Source organism: Sciurus vulgaris (genome assembly GCF_902686455.1).
Source record: "Sciurus vulgaris genome assembly, chromosome: 6".
In the NCBI taxonomy this organism is placed as follows: Eukaryota; Metazoa; Chordata; class Mammalia; order Rodentia; family Sciuridae; genus Sciurus; species Sciurus vulgaris.
In genome coordinates this window covers 78464499-78483603 of record NC_136466.1, presented here as the reverse complement: position 1 = coordinate 78483603, position 19105 = coordinate 78464499, and the positions used below count along the sequence as shown (strand labels likewise).

General features: G+C 36.5%; 1 protein-coding gene across 3 annotated transcripts in view; it reads right to left on the bottom strand.

Annotated features, from left to right (window-relative positions):
- Positions 1-19105, bottom strand: part of FBXL17 (F-box and leucine rich repeat protein 17) — a 544511-nt gene that overhangs the window by 354624 nt on the left and 170782 nt on the right. For all 3 annotated transcript variants that reach the window (XM_079143523.1, XM_079143522.1, XM_079143524.1), the window contains exon 5: positions 13932-14039. In XM_079143523.1, the coding sequence (XP_078999649.1) occupies positions 13932-14039 (108 nt within the window). The remainder of the gene's footprint in view (positions 1-13931; positions 14040-19105) is intronic.

Below are 19105 nucleotides of genomic sequence, written 5' to 3'. Positions count from 1 at the left end.
CTTTCCATCTTCTAAGGTCTTCCTTAATTTCTTTCTTCAGTGTTTTGTAGTTTTCATTGTAGAGATCTTTTACCTCTTTGGTCAGATTGATACCCAAGTATTTTTTTTTTTTTTTTTTTTTGAGGCTATTGCAAATGGAGTTGTTTTCCTCATTTCCCTTTCAGCTGTTTCATCGCTTGCGTATAAAAATGCTGGAGATTTATGCATGTTGATTTTATAGCCTGCTATTTTGCTGAATTCATTGATGAGGTCTAGAAGTTTTCTGGAGGAGGTTTTTGGATCCTCTAAATATAGAATCATGTCATCCACAAAGAGTGACAGCTTAAGTTCCTCTTTTCCTATTCGTATCCCTTTAATTTCTTTAGTCTGCCTAATTGCTCTGGCTAGAGTTTCGAGGACAATGTTGAATAGAAGTGGTGAAAGAGGACATCCCTGTCTTGTTCCTGTTTTTAAAGGGAATGGTTTCAGTTTTTCTCCATTAAGAATGGTGTTGGCCATGGGCTTAGCATAAATAGCCTTTACAATGTTCAGGTATGTTCCTACTATCCCTATTTTTTCTAGTGTTTTCAGCATGAATGGGTGTTGTATATTGTCAAATGCTTTTTCTGCGTCAATTGAAATAACCATATGATTCTTATCCTTAAGTCTATTGACATGATGGAGTACATTTATTGATTTACAGATGTTAAACCATCCTTGCATTCCAGGAATGAACCCCACTTGATTGTGGTGCACAATTTTCTTAATATGTTTTTGGATACGGTTTGCCAATATTTTGTTAAGGATCTTTGCATCTATATTCATCAAGGATATTGGTCTAAAATTTTCTTTCCTTGATGTGTCTTTTCCTTGTTTGGGTATGAGGGTGATATTAGATTCATAGAATGAGTTCGGTAGGGTACCCTCCTTTTCTATTTCCTGGAATACTTTGAGAAGTATTGGAATGAGTTCTTCTTTGAAGGTCTTGTAGAACTTGGCTGACAATCCGTCTGGTCCTGGGCTTTTCTTGGATGGTAGATTTTTAATGGCTTCTTCTATTTCATTGCTTGATATTGATCTGTTTAAATCGTGTATGTCCTCCTGGTTCAGTTTGGGAGGAGCATGTGTCTCTAGAAATTTGTCAATGTCTTCGGTAGTTTCTATTTTGTTGGAATACAGATTTTCAAAGTAGCTTCTCATTATGTTCTGTATCTCAGTGGTGTCTGTTGTGATATTTCCTTTTGCATCATGTATTTTAGTAATTTGAGTCTTCTCTCTCCTCTTTGTTAGTGTGGCTAAGGGTTTATCTATTTTGTTTACTTTCTCAAAGAACCAACTTTTTGTTATATCAATTTTTTGAATAGTTTCTTTTGTTTCAATTTCATTGATTTCAGCTCTGATTTTAATTATTTCCTGTCTTCTACTACTTTTGCTGTTATTCTGTTCTTCTTTTTCTAGGGCTTTGAGCTGTAATGTTAGGTCATTTAACTGTTGACTTTTCATTCTTTTCTGGAATGCGCTCCATGCAATGAATTTTCCTCTTAGTACCGCTTTCATAGTGTTCCAGAGAGTTTGATATGTTGTATCATCATTCTCATTGACCTCTAAGAATTTTTTAATCTCCTCCCTGATGTTTTTTGTTACCCATGTTTCATTCAATAGCATATTATTTAGTCTCCAAGTGTTGGAGTAATTTCCTTTTTTTACTATGTCATTGATTTCTACTCTCAGTCCATTATGATCCGATAGAACACAAGGCAGTATCTCTATTTTTTGCATTTCCTAAGGGCTGCTTTGTGGCATAACATATGGTCTATTTTCGAGAAGGTTCCATGTGCTGCTGAGAAGAAGGTGTATCCGCTCGTTGATGGATGGAATATTCTATATATGTCTATTAAGTCTAGGTTATTGATTGTGTTATTTTCTATGGTTTCTTTGGTTGGATTTTGTTTGGAAGATCTATCAAGTGGTGACAGCAGTGCGTTAAAGTCGCCCAGAATTATTGTGTTGTGGTCTATGTGATTCTTGAAATTGAGAAGGATTTGTTTGATGTACAGGGATGCACCATTGTTTGGGGCATAAATATTTACTATTGTTATGCCTTCCGGATTTATGGTTCCCTTAAGCAGTATGAAATGTCCTTCTTTATCCCTTCTGACTAACTTTGGCTTGAAGTCCACTTTATCTGATATAAGGATGGAAACCCCCGCTTTTTTACTGGGTCCATGTGCGTGGTAGGTTTTTTCCCATCCTTTCACCTTTAGTCTGTAGATGTCTATTTCTATGAGATGAGTCTCTTGCAGGCAGCATATTGTTGGGTCTTTCTTTTTAATCCATTCTGCCAGTCTATGTCTTTTGATTGATGAGTTTAGGCCATTAACGTTCAGGGTTATTATTGAGAAATGATTTGTATTCCCAGTCATTTGGTTTATTTTTGGTTTTTAAGTTGGCTTGGTTTCTCCTTTGAGTGGTTTTTCTCTAAGGTAGTTCCTCCCTTTGCTGACCTACATTGTTGTTTTTCATTTCCTCCTCATGGAATATTTTGTTGAGAACATTCTGTAGTGCAGGCTTTCTATTTGTAAATTCTTTTAACTTTTGTTTATCATGGAAGGATTTTATTTCATCTTCAAATCTGAAGGTTAGTTTTGCTGGGTATAGGATTCTTGGTTGGCAACCATGTTCTTTCAGAGCTTGAAATATGTTGGTCCAGGCCCTTCTAGCTTTTAGAGCTTTTAGAGTATGGGTTGAGAAGTCTGCTGCTATCCGTATTGGTCTCCCCCTATATGTAATCTGATGCTTTTCTCTCGCGGCCTTCAAAATCCTTTCTTTATTTTGAATGTTACGCATTTTCATTATAATGTGCCTTGGTGTGGATCTGTTGTGATTCTGTGCATTTGGTGTTCTGTAAGCCTCTTGTATTTGATTTTCCATTTCATTCTTCAGGTTTGGGAAATTTTCTGATATTATTTCATTGAATAGGTTGTTCATTCCTTTGGTTTGTATCTCTGAGCCTTCCTCAATCCCAATAATTCTTAAATTTGGTCTTTTCATTATATCCCATAGTTCTTGGAGATTCTGTTCATGATTTCTTACCATCTTCTCTGTTTGGGCGACTTTATTTTCAAGATTAAATTTTTTGTCTTCATTGTCTTTCAAGTGGTCTAGTCTGTTGGTGATGCTTTCCATTGAGTTTTTTATTTGGTTTATTGTCTCCTTCATTTCAAGGATTTCCGTTTGGTTTTTTTTGAGAATCTCTATCTCTTTGTTGAAATGATCTTTTGCTTCCTACAGGTGGTCTTTCAGCTTATTGGTATTATCATTCATTGCCTGCATTTGCTCTCTTATCTCATCCTTTGCTTTGCGAATCATCTTAATCATGTATAATCTGAAGTCCTTTTCTGACATTTCTTCTAACATACTGTCATTGGATTCTATTACTATAGAATCTAGATTTGTTTGGATCATTTTCTTCCCTTGTTTTTTCATGTTGTTCATGTATCTTCCCCTCTAGCACTGCAGATCTGGGGGTACTGCAGATTTCCCCCTATAGGCTTATAGTGGCCCTATAGGTTTCCAAAACTCTTTCTTTAAGGGGAGATCAATATTAGCAGTGCCCAAACCAGACACTATGCAATTCTAGACCAAATAGCCCCTATGAGGACAATAACATCATGCAAATAAGGGAGAAAGCGACTCTGAGGGAATAGGTAAACGGAAGGAAAAGAAAGCAAGAAACGTAAAGAAATAAAAACTTGAATATTTTTTTTAAAAAAGGAGAAAAAAGAAAATCTACTGTATAATAGTCATATTGTAATGAAACCTCCCAGTGTTCAGTAGCCCAATGTATGAGAGGTACCTGAGAATGAGCTTCAAGCCTCCAGCAGGCGTTGCAGGATGGGATTTGCCCCACCCGAAGATCGGAGCTATGGCTTCCAGGATTATCCAAGATGGCTGCTCTGGCTTCCAAATGTGTTGGCAAATGGGGAGCTGCAGCTCAGGGGTGGACGTCGTCAGCTGGAAGTCCTGGAGACAGGATGCAGTTAGTCCGGCAGGGGTCCTGGAGGTCCGGTGTGTTTGGTGTGGTGGGGGATCCTGGAGGCCGGGTGCAATCAGTTGGTCTGGGTTCCCGGTGATAGGGCACAATCAGTTGGTCTGGGGGTCCTGGCGGCAGGGAGCAGTCAGTTGATGTGAGGGCCCCAGAGGCAGGGAGTTAATGGTCGGGCTGAGGGATCCTAGAGACGGGACTCAGTCAGTCCGACCAGGGGTCCTACAGGGCCTGGCTGTTGTCTCAAAACGGCGGCAGCCACGTTTAATCAAACCTGCAGGTACTGTAACAGTGAACTTTCAGGCAGCAGCAGGCAGCTGATTCTCCACTGGCGGTCTGGGGTCAGTCTGCTGGCAGCTGTCAGACGATCGGGAGGTGAACCTCCAGCGTTGGGTGATGGATAGGGGTAAGGCAGGCGATGGACAGGCGAGAGGCAGGCAAATGGCGGATGATAGACGCCTGACAGTGAGCAATCTGCTCTCAAAAAAGGCATCGATATGCTGGCTGACTGCAGGTCATCACAGCAGACAAATGGGGTAAAGAGCAGGGGATCGATAAGCAGCAAAACCTGCCTCACCGAGAAACAGATATCCTCTCGGGAGAAGGTATTTTTGATGTAAATTCCAAGCAGCTTTGACCCTGTCTTTTCTTGAGGAAATTACACCATTTCCTAAAGAGCCTCACACTGGGATCCAGCAGCACCACAATTTTTTTCTTGTTTACTAAAAAGCCAAGATTTGGGTTTTTGTGTCACACCTCAGCATATTGTCTGACCATATGCGCCGCTTCCCATTCCCGGTTCTCTTGGTTTAGTTTTAAGAGACAATGGTCTTGTTATGTTGCCCAGGCTGCACTGAACTTCTGGGTTCAAGGCAATGCTCCTGTCTCTACCTTCTAAGTAGCTAGGACTACAGGGATACACCCCCATGCCCAGCTCCCTATGTCTTCTTTTCTCTCTCTCTCTCTCTCTCTCTCTCTCTCTCTCTCTCTCTCTCTCTCTCTGGATGTGTGTGTGTGTGTGTGTGTGTGTGTGTGTGTGTGTGTGTGTATACCTTTTTAGAAAATTAATTAATTTACTTATTGCAATACACATTCTTGTTTACATAATACACAAAGACTGGAAAACTCAACAATTAGCAAAAAATGCAATTAAAAATTAACAGGACATATAAACAGTTATTTCACTGAAGAGGATAATCAAATGGTAAATAAGCATATGAAAAAATACCCAGCATTATTTGTTAGAAAATTTCACATTAAAACCACAATGAGATACCTAAGAGATTGTCCATGGTACAAGATATATACACACACACACATATAGATCTGTATATCTGTATGTATTATTTTTTATTTGCAAAATAAAAAGTTTTAAATAATAAATCTGTTGCTATGTACCATATGATAAATAAGAGAATGAACAACTGCAACAAAAGTATTCCAATAATCTTCTCTCTGAACCTGACTGCAGGACTATTCAACCCGTTTTCCAAAATATTAAATCATCAAACCTATCATTTCCCCAATTTTCCACTGACCTTCATGTCAGGTATTCTTTTTGTTCAACAATATCAATAATTACTTTAAATATAAATGATCTAGATATTGTAATTAAAAGGTACAAATGTTGAACATATATAAAAAGCAAACCAAAACTATGTGTTCTATACATATGCCACGCTTTAAATATGAATACATCAATATATTAAAAGCAAAAGAAGGGAAAAATAAGCACGAGAAATCTGAAGTATAGCTACTAACTAATATAAAATAAATTTCAAGAAAAAGTATTTTCAGAGATAAAAAGGCAAACATTTCATAACCATAATAAAGTGTAACAATCCTAAATGTGTATGGACCTAATAATGAAATTTCAAAATCTATGAAATAAAAGTTAATAAAACTAGAAAGACAAATCCACAATCATATTTGGAGTTTTTAAGCCCCCTCACTTTGCTGGAAGGAGTAATGACATAGAAGGTTTAATAACATTATCGGCTCCCTTGACCTATTTGTTATTTATAAAGAATTATACACATAAATGATTAAGTAGAAAATTAATAAGGGTAGGCTATATTCTGTCATAAAATAAGCTTTGAGAAATTTTAAAAGTTCAAAATCATGAAAACTGTGTTTCCTGAATGATTTATTACATTAGAAATCAATCACCTTAAGATATATAGAACTCCACCCCTATGTCTCTGCTACTTCAAAATTAAATGGCACACTTGTAAATATCTCACAGATCAAAGAAGAAAGCATAAGAAAAGTAAATAAAAAATGCTTTGAACTAAGTGATAATAAAAGCTTAAAATATCAGAATCTGAGATGAAATAGCACTCAGTTGTACTTATAAAAAGTATTTGTATCAGAAATAAGCTAGATTAACAAATTATTTTCAAAATAGGTAGTAGCAAGGAAAAAATAAAAGTAGGAGCAGAAGTATGTGAAACAGAAAAGAAATAATACAGCTAAAATTTGATAAAAATCTAACAAGTCTAATTAAGAAAAAAGTAAGAAATATCAATGAAAAGGGAGCTATCAAAACAGCCCTACAGATGCTAAAAATGTATTAAAGTAATATTACAATTGTGTAATTACAATTTTAAAGCTTGCATAACTTGGTCTATTTTAGAGGATACAAACCCTTGCTTGTTTACACATTTCATGTGACAGTCATGTTTTTTCCCATCCTTTCACATTCAGTCTGCGAATGTCTCTGCCTATGAGGGAAGTCTCTTGGAGACAGAATAGTGTTGGGTCTTATTTATTCATCCAATCTGCCAGTCTGTGGTTTTTTGATTGATGAGTTTAGGCCATTAACATTCAAAGTTATTATTGAGATATGATTTGTGTTCCCAGTCCTTTTGGTTTATTTCTAGTTTTAAATTTGAATTAGTTTCTCCTTTGATTGACTATTTCTTTAGTGTATTTCCTCCCTTTACTGGATTTCACCTTTTTTTTTTTCATTCCACCTTCATGGAATATTTTGGTGACAATACTCTGAAGTTCAGACTTTCTCTTTGTGAATTCTTTTAATTTTTGTTTATCATGGAAGGTTTTTATTTCATCTTCAAATCTGAAGCTTAATTTTGCTGGATATAGAATTCTTAGTTGGCACCCATTTTGTTTCAGAGCTTGGTATATGTTATTCAAGTACCTCTTACCTTTGAAGGCATGGGTTAAAAAATCAGTTGAGATCCAAACTGGTTTCCCCCTATAAATAATGTGATATTTTTCCCTCGCAGACTTTAATATTTTATTTTTATTCTGTATGCTAGCCATTTTCATATAATGTGCCTTGATGTGGATCTGTTGTAACTTTGCACGTTTGGGATCCTGTAAGCTTCTTGTATTTGATTTTCCATTTCATTCTTTAGCTTTAGGAAATTCTCTGATATTATTTCATTGAAAATATTGTACATTCTTCTGGTTTGTGTCTCTGTACCTTCACCTATCCCAATAAATCTTAAATTTGGCCTTTTTGTGTTATCTTATAATTTTTGGAAATTCTGTCCATGGTTTCTTAACATCTTCTTTCTGTGGTCAACCCTATTTTCAAGATTACATATTTTGTCTTTATTGTCTGAGATTCTGTTTTCCAAGTGGTCTAGTCTGTTGGTGATGCTTTCTATTGAATTTTTAATTTGGTTTATTATTTCCTTCATTTCAAGGATTTGAGTCCCCCCCCCACCCCAGATTCCCTATCTCTGTATGGAAGTGATCTTTTGCTACCTGTATTTGCTCTCTTCTATCATCATTTACTTCGCAGAGCACTTTAACTATGTATATTCTAAACTCCTTCTCTGACATTTCTTCCATTGTGGTGTGGATGGATTCTGTTATTAGAGTATCTTGGTTTGCTTGGGGCAATTTGTACCCTTGCTTTTTCATGTCATTTGTGTGTCTACCCATCTAACAGTATGGATCTGAGGCAGCAGAGTTTCTACCCTGTGTACTTATAGTGTCCCTGAAGCTCTCCAGTACCTCACTGTTTAGGGGAGACAAATAACAAAAACCAATGCAAACAATTTACAGTATTAAACCAAATAATTCCTACTATAACATCTACAATGATAATTATCACAATAAACAAATGATATGATCAATTATGCTTATAATAAAAACAGCAAGTCTGCAAAAGAGTTTACATTTTCAAATGGTAGGGAGAGAACAGAAGTGATATAGTATGTGATGATTATGAGGGAAAAGGAGAAAAGATTGAAGTAAGAGATTAAAGGAAGAGTGAAAGGAGAACAACAGAGATTTGCTATTAGCAGAAGAAAAGAGAATCAAGGGAAACAGGTAGGAGAAAAATATATATAAAGCAAAAATTTAAATAAAATATTAAAAATAAAATAATACAAAGCAAAACTAAAATATAGTAATCAAACATCCTCCTTCACAAAAAACTAATCCAGGTAAAATAATTGGTTCAAAAATGCTAGAGATAAGAAGAAAAAAAATAGAAAACTATATAAATGTCAATGTACCATTAAGGTCACAATTAAACAGTGAAAAAGAATTTTTTTAAAATCTTGATGAAAAGTTAAAGAATTCTTTCTGATGAAATTCATAATATCCTCAGCTTCTCTTCTCAGCAGTTTTAGATGGGGTCTTCTGGAGTGTGATGCTCCATCTTCTATATTGCTAGAGTGAGAGGGGTAATCCTGTGGGCAGAATTCCTGGAGGCAGCATTTAGGCTTAGGCGGGTTCCAGGCTGTTCACTGAATGCCAATTGGTCTGGAGATTTTAATGCACCTACAGTGCCCACTACTTGCTGGTCCACACTGGAGAACTTTACCCCAGGGCTTCCCTGTGGTGGGGGAGTCAGTTTTTAGTCCTCTATGTTATTTACAGATCCCAAGTTTCCTGGTCTCAGGTTCAGTCTCCAAACAATTTCTCCAGCCCCTACCCTTCCAAGTTCCTGACCAGATGTGTCTCTCCCTACAAACAGTCAGATTGGAGGGGGAGGGGTAGAGCTGGGTGGCTTTTCTCGACCAGTTGTATATAACCTCTGTATAAACCTCTCTCCACGATTGATTTTCTTCTGGTCACTTAAGCACACGCTATGTCACACAGTGTGTTACTGGGCCTGTATTTGGGGCCAAACTTGGGTTTGCCAGGAATCAGTTTCCTCAGTTGCCAGATCCTGTGCCCCAGCTGCAAAATGGTTCCTTCCTTAGGCCTCCACATGCCATCTAGAGATGGCGGTTTCTTTTCCCACATTCAGATATCCTTCAGTGAGTCCTTCAGGTTTGCGGGGCAATTGGTCTCTAAATGGGTCAGTACCCAGACATGCCTTAGGCCTCCCAAAATTGTGGGTTACTTTAATTCCCTTAACCCTCTGATATGCTCATGGAGGCGACTTCTCTGGCTGGAGCTTCTGGCCTGGCTGGAGCTTCTGGCCTGGCTGTGGCAGTGGCTGTGCCATTGGGGATTTTTTTTCCTTATTTTATTATATCCAATCTCCTATGTCCCCAGTCTGCTTCGAATGTCCAGTTTTAGGTTCCACCAAAGTAACCCTGCCCTTTTTTTTTTCCCACCTACCTTGTGGAGAAACTGCCTGTCTGCTTTCTTTTTTTCACTCCACCGAGCAGCCAGGAACACAACTTCCTCTATTCTACCACCTTGGATCTCTTCTCTATGTCTTCTTAAGGAATCTTTGCTAGTCTGTGTCTTTCAAATGAATTTTTCGATTCATCCAAATTGTTCAATGTACATACATAAAGATGTTCATAATATCCTTCTTATTCTTTTAACATCTGTAGAATTTAAAGTTATGTCATCTCTGAGTCATGTAATTGGCAATTTCATCTTTTTTTTCCATCAATCTATTGAGAAAATTATCAATTCTACTCAATTTATGAAAGAACCAGCTTTTGCTTCATTTTGTTTAGGTTTAATTAATTTCCTCTTTTATTTTTTGTTTTCCATTTCATTGATTTCCACTTGGGCTTTATTTTTCCTTTCTTAGATTTTCAATTTCCTCTTTTTCAATTTTCTTACAATGGAATCTGAGGGCACCAATTTGAGATCTTTCTTCTTCTCGTATATAGGTATTTAGTTCTATTAATGTTACCTACCTAGTAATTTCATAGTATCACATTAAATTTAAAACATTTGTAGTTCTAATTTTCTTTCCATTTCTTTTTAACTCATGAGTTACTTTGAATTGGATATACAAAGTGGTATCCCCAGAGATACCTGGACATTTCTATGCAATTCCTTCCATTCCAGTAGTCTGTCATCTGAAATCTGACAGCTAGGGTCTCCCTGAGTTTCTGTTCCGTCATGTCACATCAAATTGTTTGGTAAGTATTGCTGGGTTACCCCTCCCTGTGCTACCATCTAGCAACACTTTCAATGCAGTAAACTGATACGATCATAAGACTCCTTTTGTTTCCCATTATCTCAAGGATCCCTGTCCTTTGTTGTCTGATATCCAATATCTTGAAAACCATTGTTTCATATATTTGTCTTTTCATATATTTGTTGTTGGTTGTTTCAGGGAAGAGAGTAAATTTGGTTGCTATTGCTTCATATTAGCTGGAAGAAGCAGTACAGTTTTATTTTGCTTACATCATTACAAACTCATAAGTTTTACATATTCAATTTGTTTTAATCCATTGCAACCATTCCCTTCTTGATGCTCAAGTATCCAAATTTAAGCTCTTGAGAATCATTTCATTTGGTTGTAGGTACTGTGACATGTTTCTTCCAGTTCCTTTAGTGGCTAATGAAATTTAGACACCACAGTCTAGACACAGGGGTAGCTTCAAGTTTACATTTGCTAAACTTAAATAAAAAAGTAAGAGAGGGCTGGAATGTAGCTCAGTGGCAAAACACTTGCTTCACATACATGAACATATGCCCTGGGTTGGATTCCCAGCTCCAAAAGAGAAAGAAAGAAAAAAGTAGTAGAGAAAAAGAGACAAATTCTATGTTTACTCATAAGTACAGTGCAGTAAAAAAAATACACCTGTGTTGGAAAAAACAAAAATTCTGCTACAAATAAGTCACTAATACTCTTAACTGTTAAGTGGAGACCTCCAAAGTTCTTATCTTAAATATGGAGCTCTAAGTTTCTGAACAGTCCAGTAAATCTGCCTTTATCTTCTCTATCTACATTCATTCAATCTTGGTTATTTCTAGACTCTCATTTAAATAGTTACAGCAGTTTAGAAAGAGGCCTCCAATTCCAATATTGTTTGACATTAACAAAATATACCTAATACTAATGGTGTGTCATTAACAAATATTACAAAGTAAATAAGAGCCCAGTGAAGGTTGAAAATATCAAAGTGAAATTAAATCCAAGAAACCACAGAAGTAGAATATTAATATTGTTCCATCTATTCCTTATCTGCTGTCTTTTGCCCTTGGTTTAACAATCTAAGAGGTCACAAATCCCCAGTTTCTTTCCTAGCTTAGTAGACTTGACATTTCTTAACCTCAATGAGAGCCCCTCACAGTCCCTTCCAGCACAATGACTCTTATATTCATAGATTCTTTTGGAAACAAGAAACTTTACATCTAAAGATCAATCATATAATCCATGCCCATTGTTTCACAGATAGGAAATTAAGGCACAGACGTTTTATGCCATTGCCTTTATTTTCAAACTTAGAAAACCAGAGATTAAGTCATGAGTTAGGTAGACTTTCTAAATCATGTAAAAAGTAAACATATTTAGGGTAGTAGCTCTCAACCCTCAGTATTTTACATATATCTAATCATTTTCTTAAAAATTACGTACTATGACAATAATAAGGGAAATGCAATTTTCAGGGGAATTTATATATTTACATACATTGTGTGAATACATTAGTAATTGGTACAACACTACCAGAATTCAAATATTTAAAAACAAAAGCTTTAGTTTTTTTAAAACCATAGTTTTCCCCTTGGTTTGCAAGAGGGAAAACAATAAAAATAGCTTTGTAAAACCTATGAATGTTTAAAATGCCATCTTTTTTTTATGTAAATCCAGGAAACTAAGCAATAACCACAAACAAGTCTTCTCATCAAAGCAAAGACTGTTCAGGAAAAATTTTTTTTCAGAACTTTGTGGACTAGTTTTAATGTGCCAAACTAGCAACCCTTTCCTGTAATCTTCAGAAGAACTTTCTCAGCAAATTGAGCTTTCCAACCCAGACATTTGCTGTCACTGCTGTTTTGTCACAGAGAATAATTCTATCTTTTAAGTACTAGTGTACTATAATTTCTCACCATCTCAAAATGCTCAGGGAAGCACTTACTGATCTAATAAGTCTTGTTTTGTATTTAATGAGTACAATTTTGAGTGATCATAAAAATCCCACATATGGTCATTACAACACTTGTGCACAATCTGTTCATCCAACACATTTCTATTCTACACTATAAACAGCATTAGATGGGACTAGAAAAATGCTCATATACCAAGGTGTTCAGGCCAAGGTTATAGGAAATGAGTAAAAATTATGGTTACATATGGTCTTGGTTACACTGAGATGTTCTGATAGAGCAATAATTGAAAATAACAGTCCAATCCTCTCCTCTAGCTGTAGGCTCTGATCCTTAAAATATAATTAAGTCTGATCATTCAAATGACACAGTACAACCACAGGCTCTCTTTTACGATATATTACACTGGAAAAGTGATTAGATTTTTTAAAATCAACGTTTACACAGATTTTCTGTGGTCTTGATACTTAGTCAGGCACCTTCTATATACTGTCTTATTTAATACCCTAAAAAATAATTTGCCCCCTTAGTTAATAAGTGGCAGCGCTAAAAATTAAACTCAAGCTGACAATGGTGTTTCAGGCTCCTATTCACTGTGCTCCTGCTCCCAACCAACAGTCCTAAGTAACTTGTAAACATTTGTTCTTTTACCTGGAAGGAAAGAAAGACATTATTACCTGCTAAACTGTAAGCTTGAAAAGAGCAGAAGAGATCAAGCCCAGAGAGATCTGGGATATCACTTGGTTTGTTTCAGCATTGTACTGCCAACACAGCAGTTTTCTAATTTGAATGAAAAGTTTTACTTAGCTTAAGTGGAAAAGGTAAGACTTATTCTCCAAAGTACTATATATGATAGAGTTACAAGCAATGGAATAAATATTAAAATTTGTAGAACATACAGGTAAATTTTATAAAGCCAGTTTTTCCATGACATGAATGTTAAGAATTTGCTCCTAATTATCTTAGGCCTCTGAAAAGCAGTAGAGGTAAGACATCAGTAAGAGATTACAAAAGAACATGCATTTTTGTCACCGATAAAATATTAGATCTCATATATTTGGTACATAAGTGAACTCTGAGTCATCAGATAAATTTTTGACATATATTCACCTCTCTTCACCTTGTATACTCAGCTCAATCATGAACACTAGCTATATTCACTTTTTAAAACCAAATACTAATAGGACCTAGTGATATGTGAGCCACAAGAACTCAATATATCTTCCAAGTACAATGCATTAACACTTAAATGATTCTGGTTAAAAATATCAGCTTATTTGATGCATATATTTCAAAATTATTAACAATCAAAAGTAAAAACAGAAGTTTTTTGTTTGAATATTCCATTTCAGAAAAGACAAGTTTTGGCACTGTTTTTTAAAACTGGTTTTAACTTTATCAAATACTAATACGCTTCTATAAGGTTCTCACAATTCCTCATTCAAGTACATTTAACACTGCTAGAGAGTCAAGTGCAGTGGTAGACACCTATAGTCTCAGCTACTTGGGAGGCTGAATGAAAATCACTTGAATCCATGCACTGTCTGGGTAGCACAGTGAGAATCCACCTCAAAAGAATAAAACAAAACAAAAACAAAACCCTAAACCAGCAAGGCTGGGGCCCATATTACCTTAAGGATACACAGAAACACCAAGGAGATAAAGCCATGGCACCTACCTTGGTTAAGTGGATTACTCCTTTAGAGGTGACTGAACAACCCATGAAGCCAACATACTGAAGTTCAGGACAGTGCTCAGCAAATGCTTTCACTGACTGGTCTGTCACCTAGGAAAGAGACAAGAAGAAAATTATTGAAAGGGATATTACAATGAAACTCAAGGGTCACATGCCCCTCTCCTCTGCTTCATCTTGCATCATTACTATTTCTCTTACCAATGGATCAATTCAGTCAAAAAACAAACATGCTGTGGTATTTGCTTTGCCTTTTCTTTTAAATCCTCTTATCGTACAGAATAGAGGACACGGACACAAACCCAAATAAATACAATTTTCTCATACTAGACAAAGGGGCCAAAAATATGCAATGGAGAAAAGATAGCCTCTTCAACAAATGGTGCTGGGAGAATTGGAAATCCATATGCAACAGAATGAAACTAAACCCATATCTCTCACCATGCACGAAACTAAACTCAAAATGGATTAAGGACCTTGGAATCAGACCAGAGACCCTGCAGATTATAGAAGAAAAAGTAGGTCCAAATCTTCACCTTGTTGGTCTAGGACCAGACTTCCTTAACAGGACTCCCATAGCACAAGAAATAAAAGCTAGAATCAACCACTGGGATAGATTCAAACTAAAAAGCTTTCTCTCAGCAAAGGAAACTATCAGCAATGCGAAGAAAGAGCCTACAGAGTGGGAGAATATCTTTGCCAATCATACTTCAGATAGAGCACTAATCTCCAGAATCTATAAAGAACTCAAAAAACTCTACTCCAAGAATTCAAATAATCCAGTCAACAAATGGGCTAAGGAAATGAATAGACACTTCACAGAAGAAGATCTACAAGCAATCAACAAACATATGGAAAAAAAAATGCTCAACATCTCTAGTAATAAGAGAAATGCAAATCAAAACCACCCTAAGATTCCATCTCACCCCAATTAGAATGGCGATTATCAAGAATACGAGCAACAACAGGTGTTGGCGAGGATGTGGGGAGAAAGGTACCCTCATACACTGCTGGTGGGGCTGCAAATTAGTGCAGCCACTCTGGAAAGCAGTGTGGAGATTCCTTAGAAAACTTGGAATGGACCCTCCATTTGACCCAGCTATCCCACTCCTTGGCCTATACCCAAAGGACTTAAAATCAGCATACTACAGAGATACAGCCACATCAATGTTCATAGCTGCTCAATTCACAATAGCCAGACTGTGGAACCAACCTAGATGCCCTTCAATTGATGAGTGGATAAAGAAACTGTGGTATATATATATACAATGGAATATTACTCAGCCATAAAGAATGATAAAATTATGGCATTTGCAGGCAAATGGATGAAATTGGAGAATATCATGCTAAGTGAGATAAGCCAGTCTCAAAAAGCCAAAGGACGAATGATATCACTAATAAGTGGAGGATGACACATAATGGGGGGGAGGGAAGGGTTAGTGTTAGGGTTAGAGTTAGGGTTAGGGAGGGGGGCAAGTATGGAGGAAGGAACTACTGTATAGAGGGTAAAGAGGGGTGGGAGGGGTGGGGAGAAGGGAAAAAATAACAGAATGAATCAAACAACATTACTCTGTGTGGATTTGTGATTGCACAAATGGTGTGCCTTTGCGCCATGTGCAAACGGAGAAACAGCATGTATCCCATTTGTTTACAATAAAAAAATAAATAAAAATAAAAAAATAAATCCTCTTATCCCACATCCCCTTAAAGCTCTCACCCATATTTTCTATATCTTCATAGAAAACATCTCAAAGAGATATTGACATCAGTCACTTCTGCTTCTTCCTCTCTCTCTCTCTCTCTCTCTCTCTCTCTCTCTGTCTCTCCTCTTCTCTCTGTTTTTGTCTACCTCAGTCACCTTCTCTATCTTTACCTCCCTCTCTCTCCCTTTTGCTCATCTCAGTCCTTGGCTCACTTCCATTGTCTTCTGGTTTACTTCATTCCCTAGCTGATCTAATCTTATCTGATGGCACCAAATACTAACTATATATTAATGGGTCTCAAATTCCATTCTCCAGTACAGACCTCTGCATTCCACTTCCAACTTCCATATTCAATTGCCGTGCACTCCCCTTGGATGTCTATAGGCATCTCAAATTTAACATATGCAAAGGAGACATGTTTATATTCCAAACAAGCCTGCTTTTCCCCAGGGTTACCCAGTTCAATGGATAGCATCACTTTTCAAGTAGAAATTCAAAACCTTTTATCATTCAAAATACCATCCAGTAAACTAGAAAAAGTTATCAGTTCTTTGAAATAAATCCTAAATCTAGTGACTTCTCGCCTCTCCCACCACTACCATCTAAGTCCACTGTTAGTATCATATACCTGAAATTTGGAAAGATCCAAACAAGATCCATTCTTGTTCCTCTGTTGTTTATTCTTTACACAGCAGCTACAGGATCTAACTAATAGCTCTTTGGTGTTCAAAACTTTTTGATTGTTTCTTAGTACATTTATAACTCAGATTCCTTGCCATGCCCCACCCACACTCTTGCTAATTTGACCCTAATCAGACCTCAACTTCTATTACTCCCCTCCAGAGCTCCATTTTTCTCATTTACTCCAGCCAAAATAGTCTCAAAACTTCCTCCAGCCTGCCATGTTTCTTTGCCTCAGGTTCTTACTTTTTCATTTGTCTCCACTTCATTGTCGCTTTCTGCAATTCTTACTGACCACTTAGCTAAAATAAAACCAAATAACTCCCCCTAGTTACTCTCTTACCCTGCTTTTTCTTCATAACACTTATTACTACTTCATTACATTACATACTTGCTCACTTTTTAGATTGTTGCCTGTCTTCCCCTATCAGAATAACTCATCCTATCCCCTTCCATTAGAGGAACAAACCATTCTGGTTGGCTCTGGACAGTTTCACTCTTAGCGCCAAAAGTCCCACTAACCCCAAAACTCCTCAATTCAGGCAATGGGACAGATGACAGTCTAACCAGGGTGATCACCTACCCAGTCCCACTCAAACTCCATTAGCATGTAGAACAACAGTCCCTGGCATTTAGTGGGGAGAAAATGAATACTCAAATGAACAAATTTGTTTTTATTTCTTTCTCCATAAATTCTATCATACTTTCTATTTCTGCCTCCTTTTATTTGCTTTTAGACAGAGGTATATTTGTATTGTCTTTAATATATTGATTTTAATAACATTATCCTAGAAGTTTTATTTTCTCTGATATAGTTGGTATGTGTTATAAATTTTTTTTTTTTTCCAAACAGGATCTTGCTCTGTTGCCCAAGTTGACCTTAAATTCCTGGGCTCGAGCAATCTCTCTGTCTCAGCCTCCCAAGTAGCTGGGACTACAAGTGCACATCACCTCACCCAACTCTGAAATCTTTTCTTAAGCAGGGAGAGTGGTGCACATTTTCACATTAGTGGCTCTGAGTTTTGATACATCTTATAGTTAATTTTATATGCCAACTTGACCATGCTACAGGTTATCTAGATATTTAGTTAAACGTTTTTTGAAGTGTGTAAGAATGCTTCTGGATAAGATCAACAAATGAATCATTAGACTAAGTAAGACTGATTATTCTTCCCAATGGAGATGGGTCTCATCCATCCATTGAAGGCCTGAATAGAACAAAAAGTTCAAGTAAGGAAGAATGTGCACTGTCACTGCCTTATAATCTTCCATCTGGGATACTGGTCTTCTACTTTTAGACTCAGACTTGGGTTGGCATTATTTTATTGGTTCTCTTGGGTTTCCAGATGGCCAACTCCAGACCATGGAATTTCTCAATTCTTTGTAACCACATAAGTTAATTCCCTATAATAATCTCTGGGTAGAAAAATAATCCCCTAATGGCTTTGTTTCTCTGGAGAACCCTAACTAATACAATGCATATTAAAATCCCTTGAGGAGTTTATTAAAAACTCAAGAGGTAAAAGGGATGGAGCTCAAGGATCTGCATTTTTAACAAGCCCCAAAGTGGCTCTAGGCATTTAAAAGTTTGAGGCCCCAGTGCTGCAAAGAATTTATAGTGATAGCATTTGCCATTTCTAACCACACATGCTCTAAATGAAAGGCAGAATGAAATTTGTTTTTTGTCTCGCCTACCTCTTGAAAAATTTCCACATATAAAATTATCTTTGTAATTGTGCTAAAAAATTTTTATTGTTTTTTATTTATTATTTTACTTTTTACAGACTGCATTTTGATTCATTGTACACAAATGGGGTACAACTTTTCATTTCTAATGGTTGTACACAATGTAGATTCACACTACTCATGCAATCATACATGTACATAGGGTAATGATGTCTGTCTCATTCCACCATTTTTCATACTTGTCCCCTCCTCCCTCTCATTTCCCTCTACATAATCTAAAGTTCCTCCATTCTTCTCTCACTCAGCACGCTCCCCTACCCGCATTATATTATTCAGACTTAAAGAATAATAATATTATGGCATTTGCAGATAAATGGATGGAATTGGAGAATATCATGATAAGTGAAATAAGCCAATTCCAAAAAACCAAAGGTCAAATGTCTTCCCTGATAAGTGGATGATGATATATAATGGGGGTGGAGGAGTGGGGAGTGAGAGAAGAATGGAGGAACTTTAAGATTATGTAGAGGGAAATCAGAGGGAGAAGGGCACAGGGGTATGAAAGATGGTGGAATGAGACAGACATCACTACCCTATGTACATGTATGATTACATGAATGATATGAATCTACACCATGCACAACCATTGAAACAAAAAGTTGTACCCCATTTGTGTACAATGAATCAAAATGCAGTCTTTAAATATTAAATAAAAATCTCCTTATATGATAAATTGTATCAATATATTTCTTTACATTAAGTCATCAATTCCTTTTGATCTTTGTGTTTTATAACTTTAAAAAAAATAATGAAACCAACAGCATCCATGACAAGTCTGATAAAAGATTAATTCTGCCCTCAAAAGCAAAGTATGCTTAAGCATAGACTAAAGGTGCCACTGATAAATTAAAAATGGACTTTCCTGACACACACCTTTCTAAAGACATTTTGTTAACAAAGAATATTTAAAGCATGAAAATTGCTGTAAGCCTCAATGAAATTCAATATCTTATTAAAAAACAAAAACGGGTAACAGAGGTTAAGTCCATGGTCAGTTGGATAAATATCCTGCTCAATCTCAGTCTAATA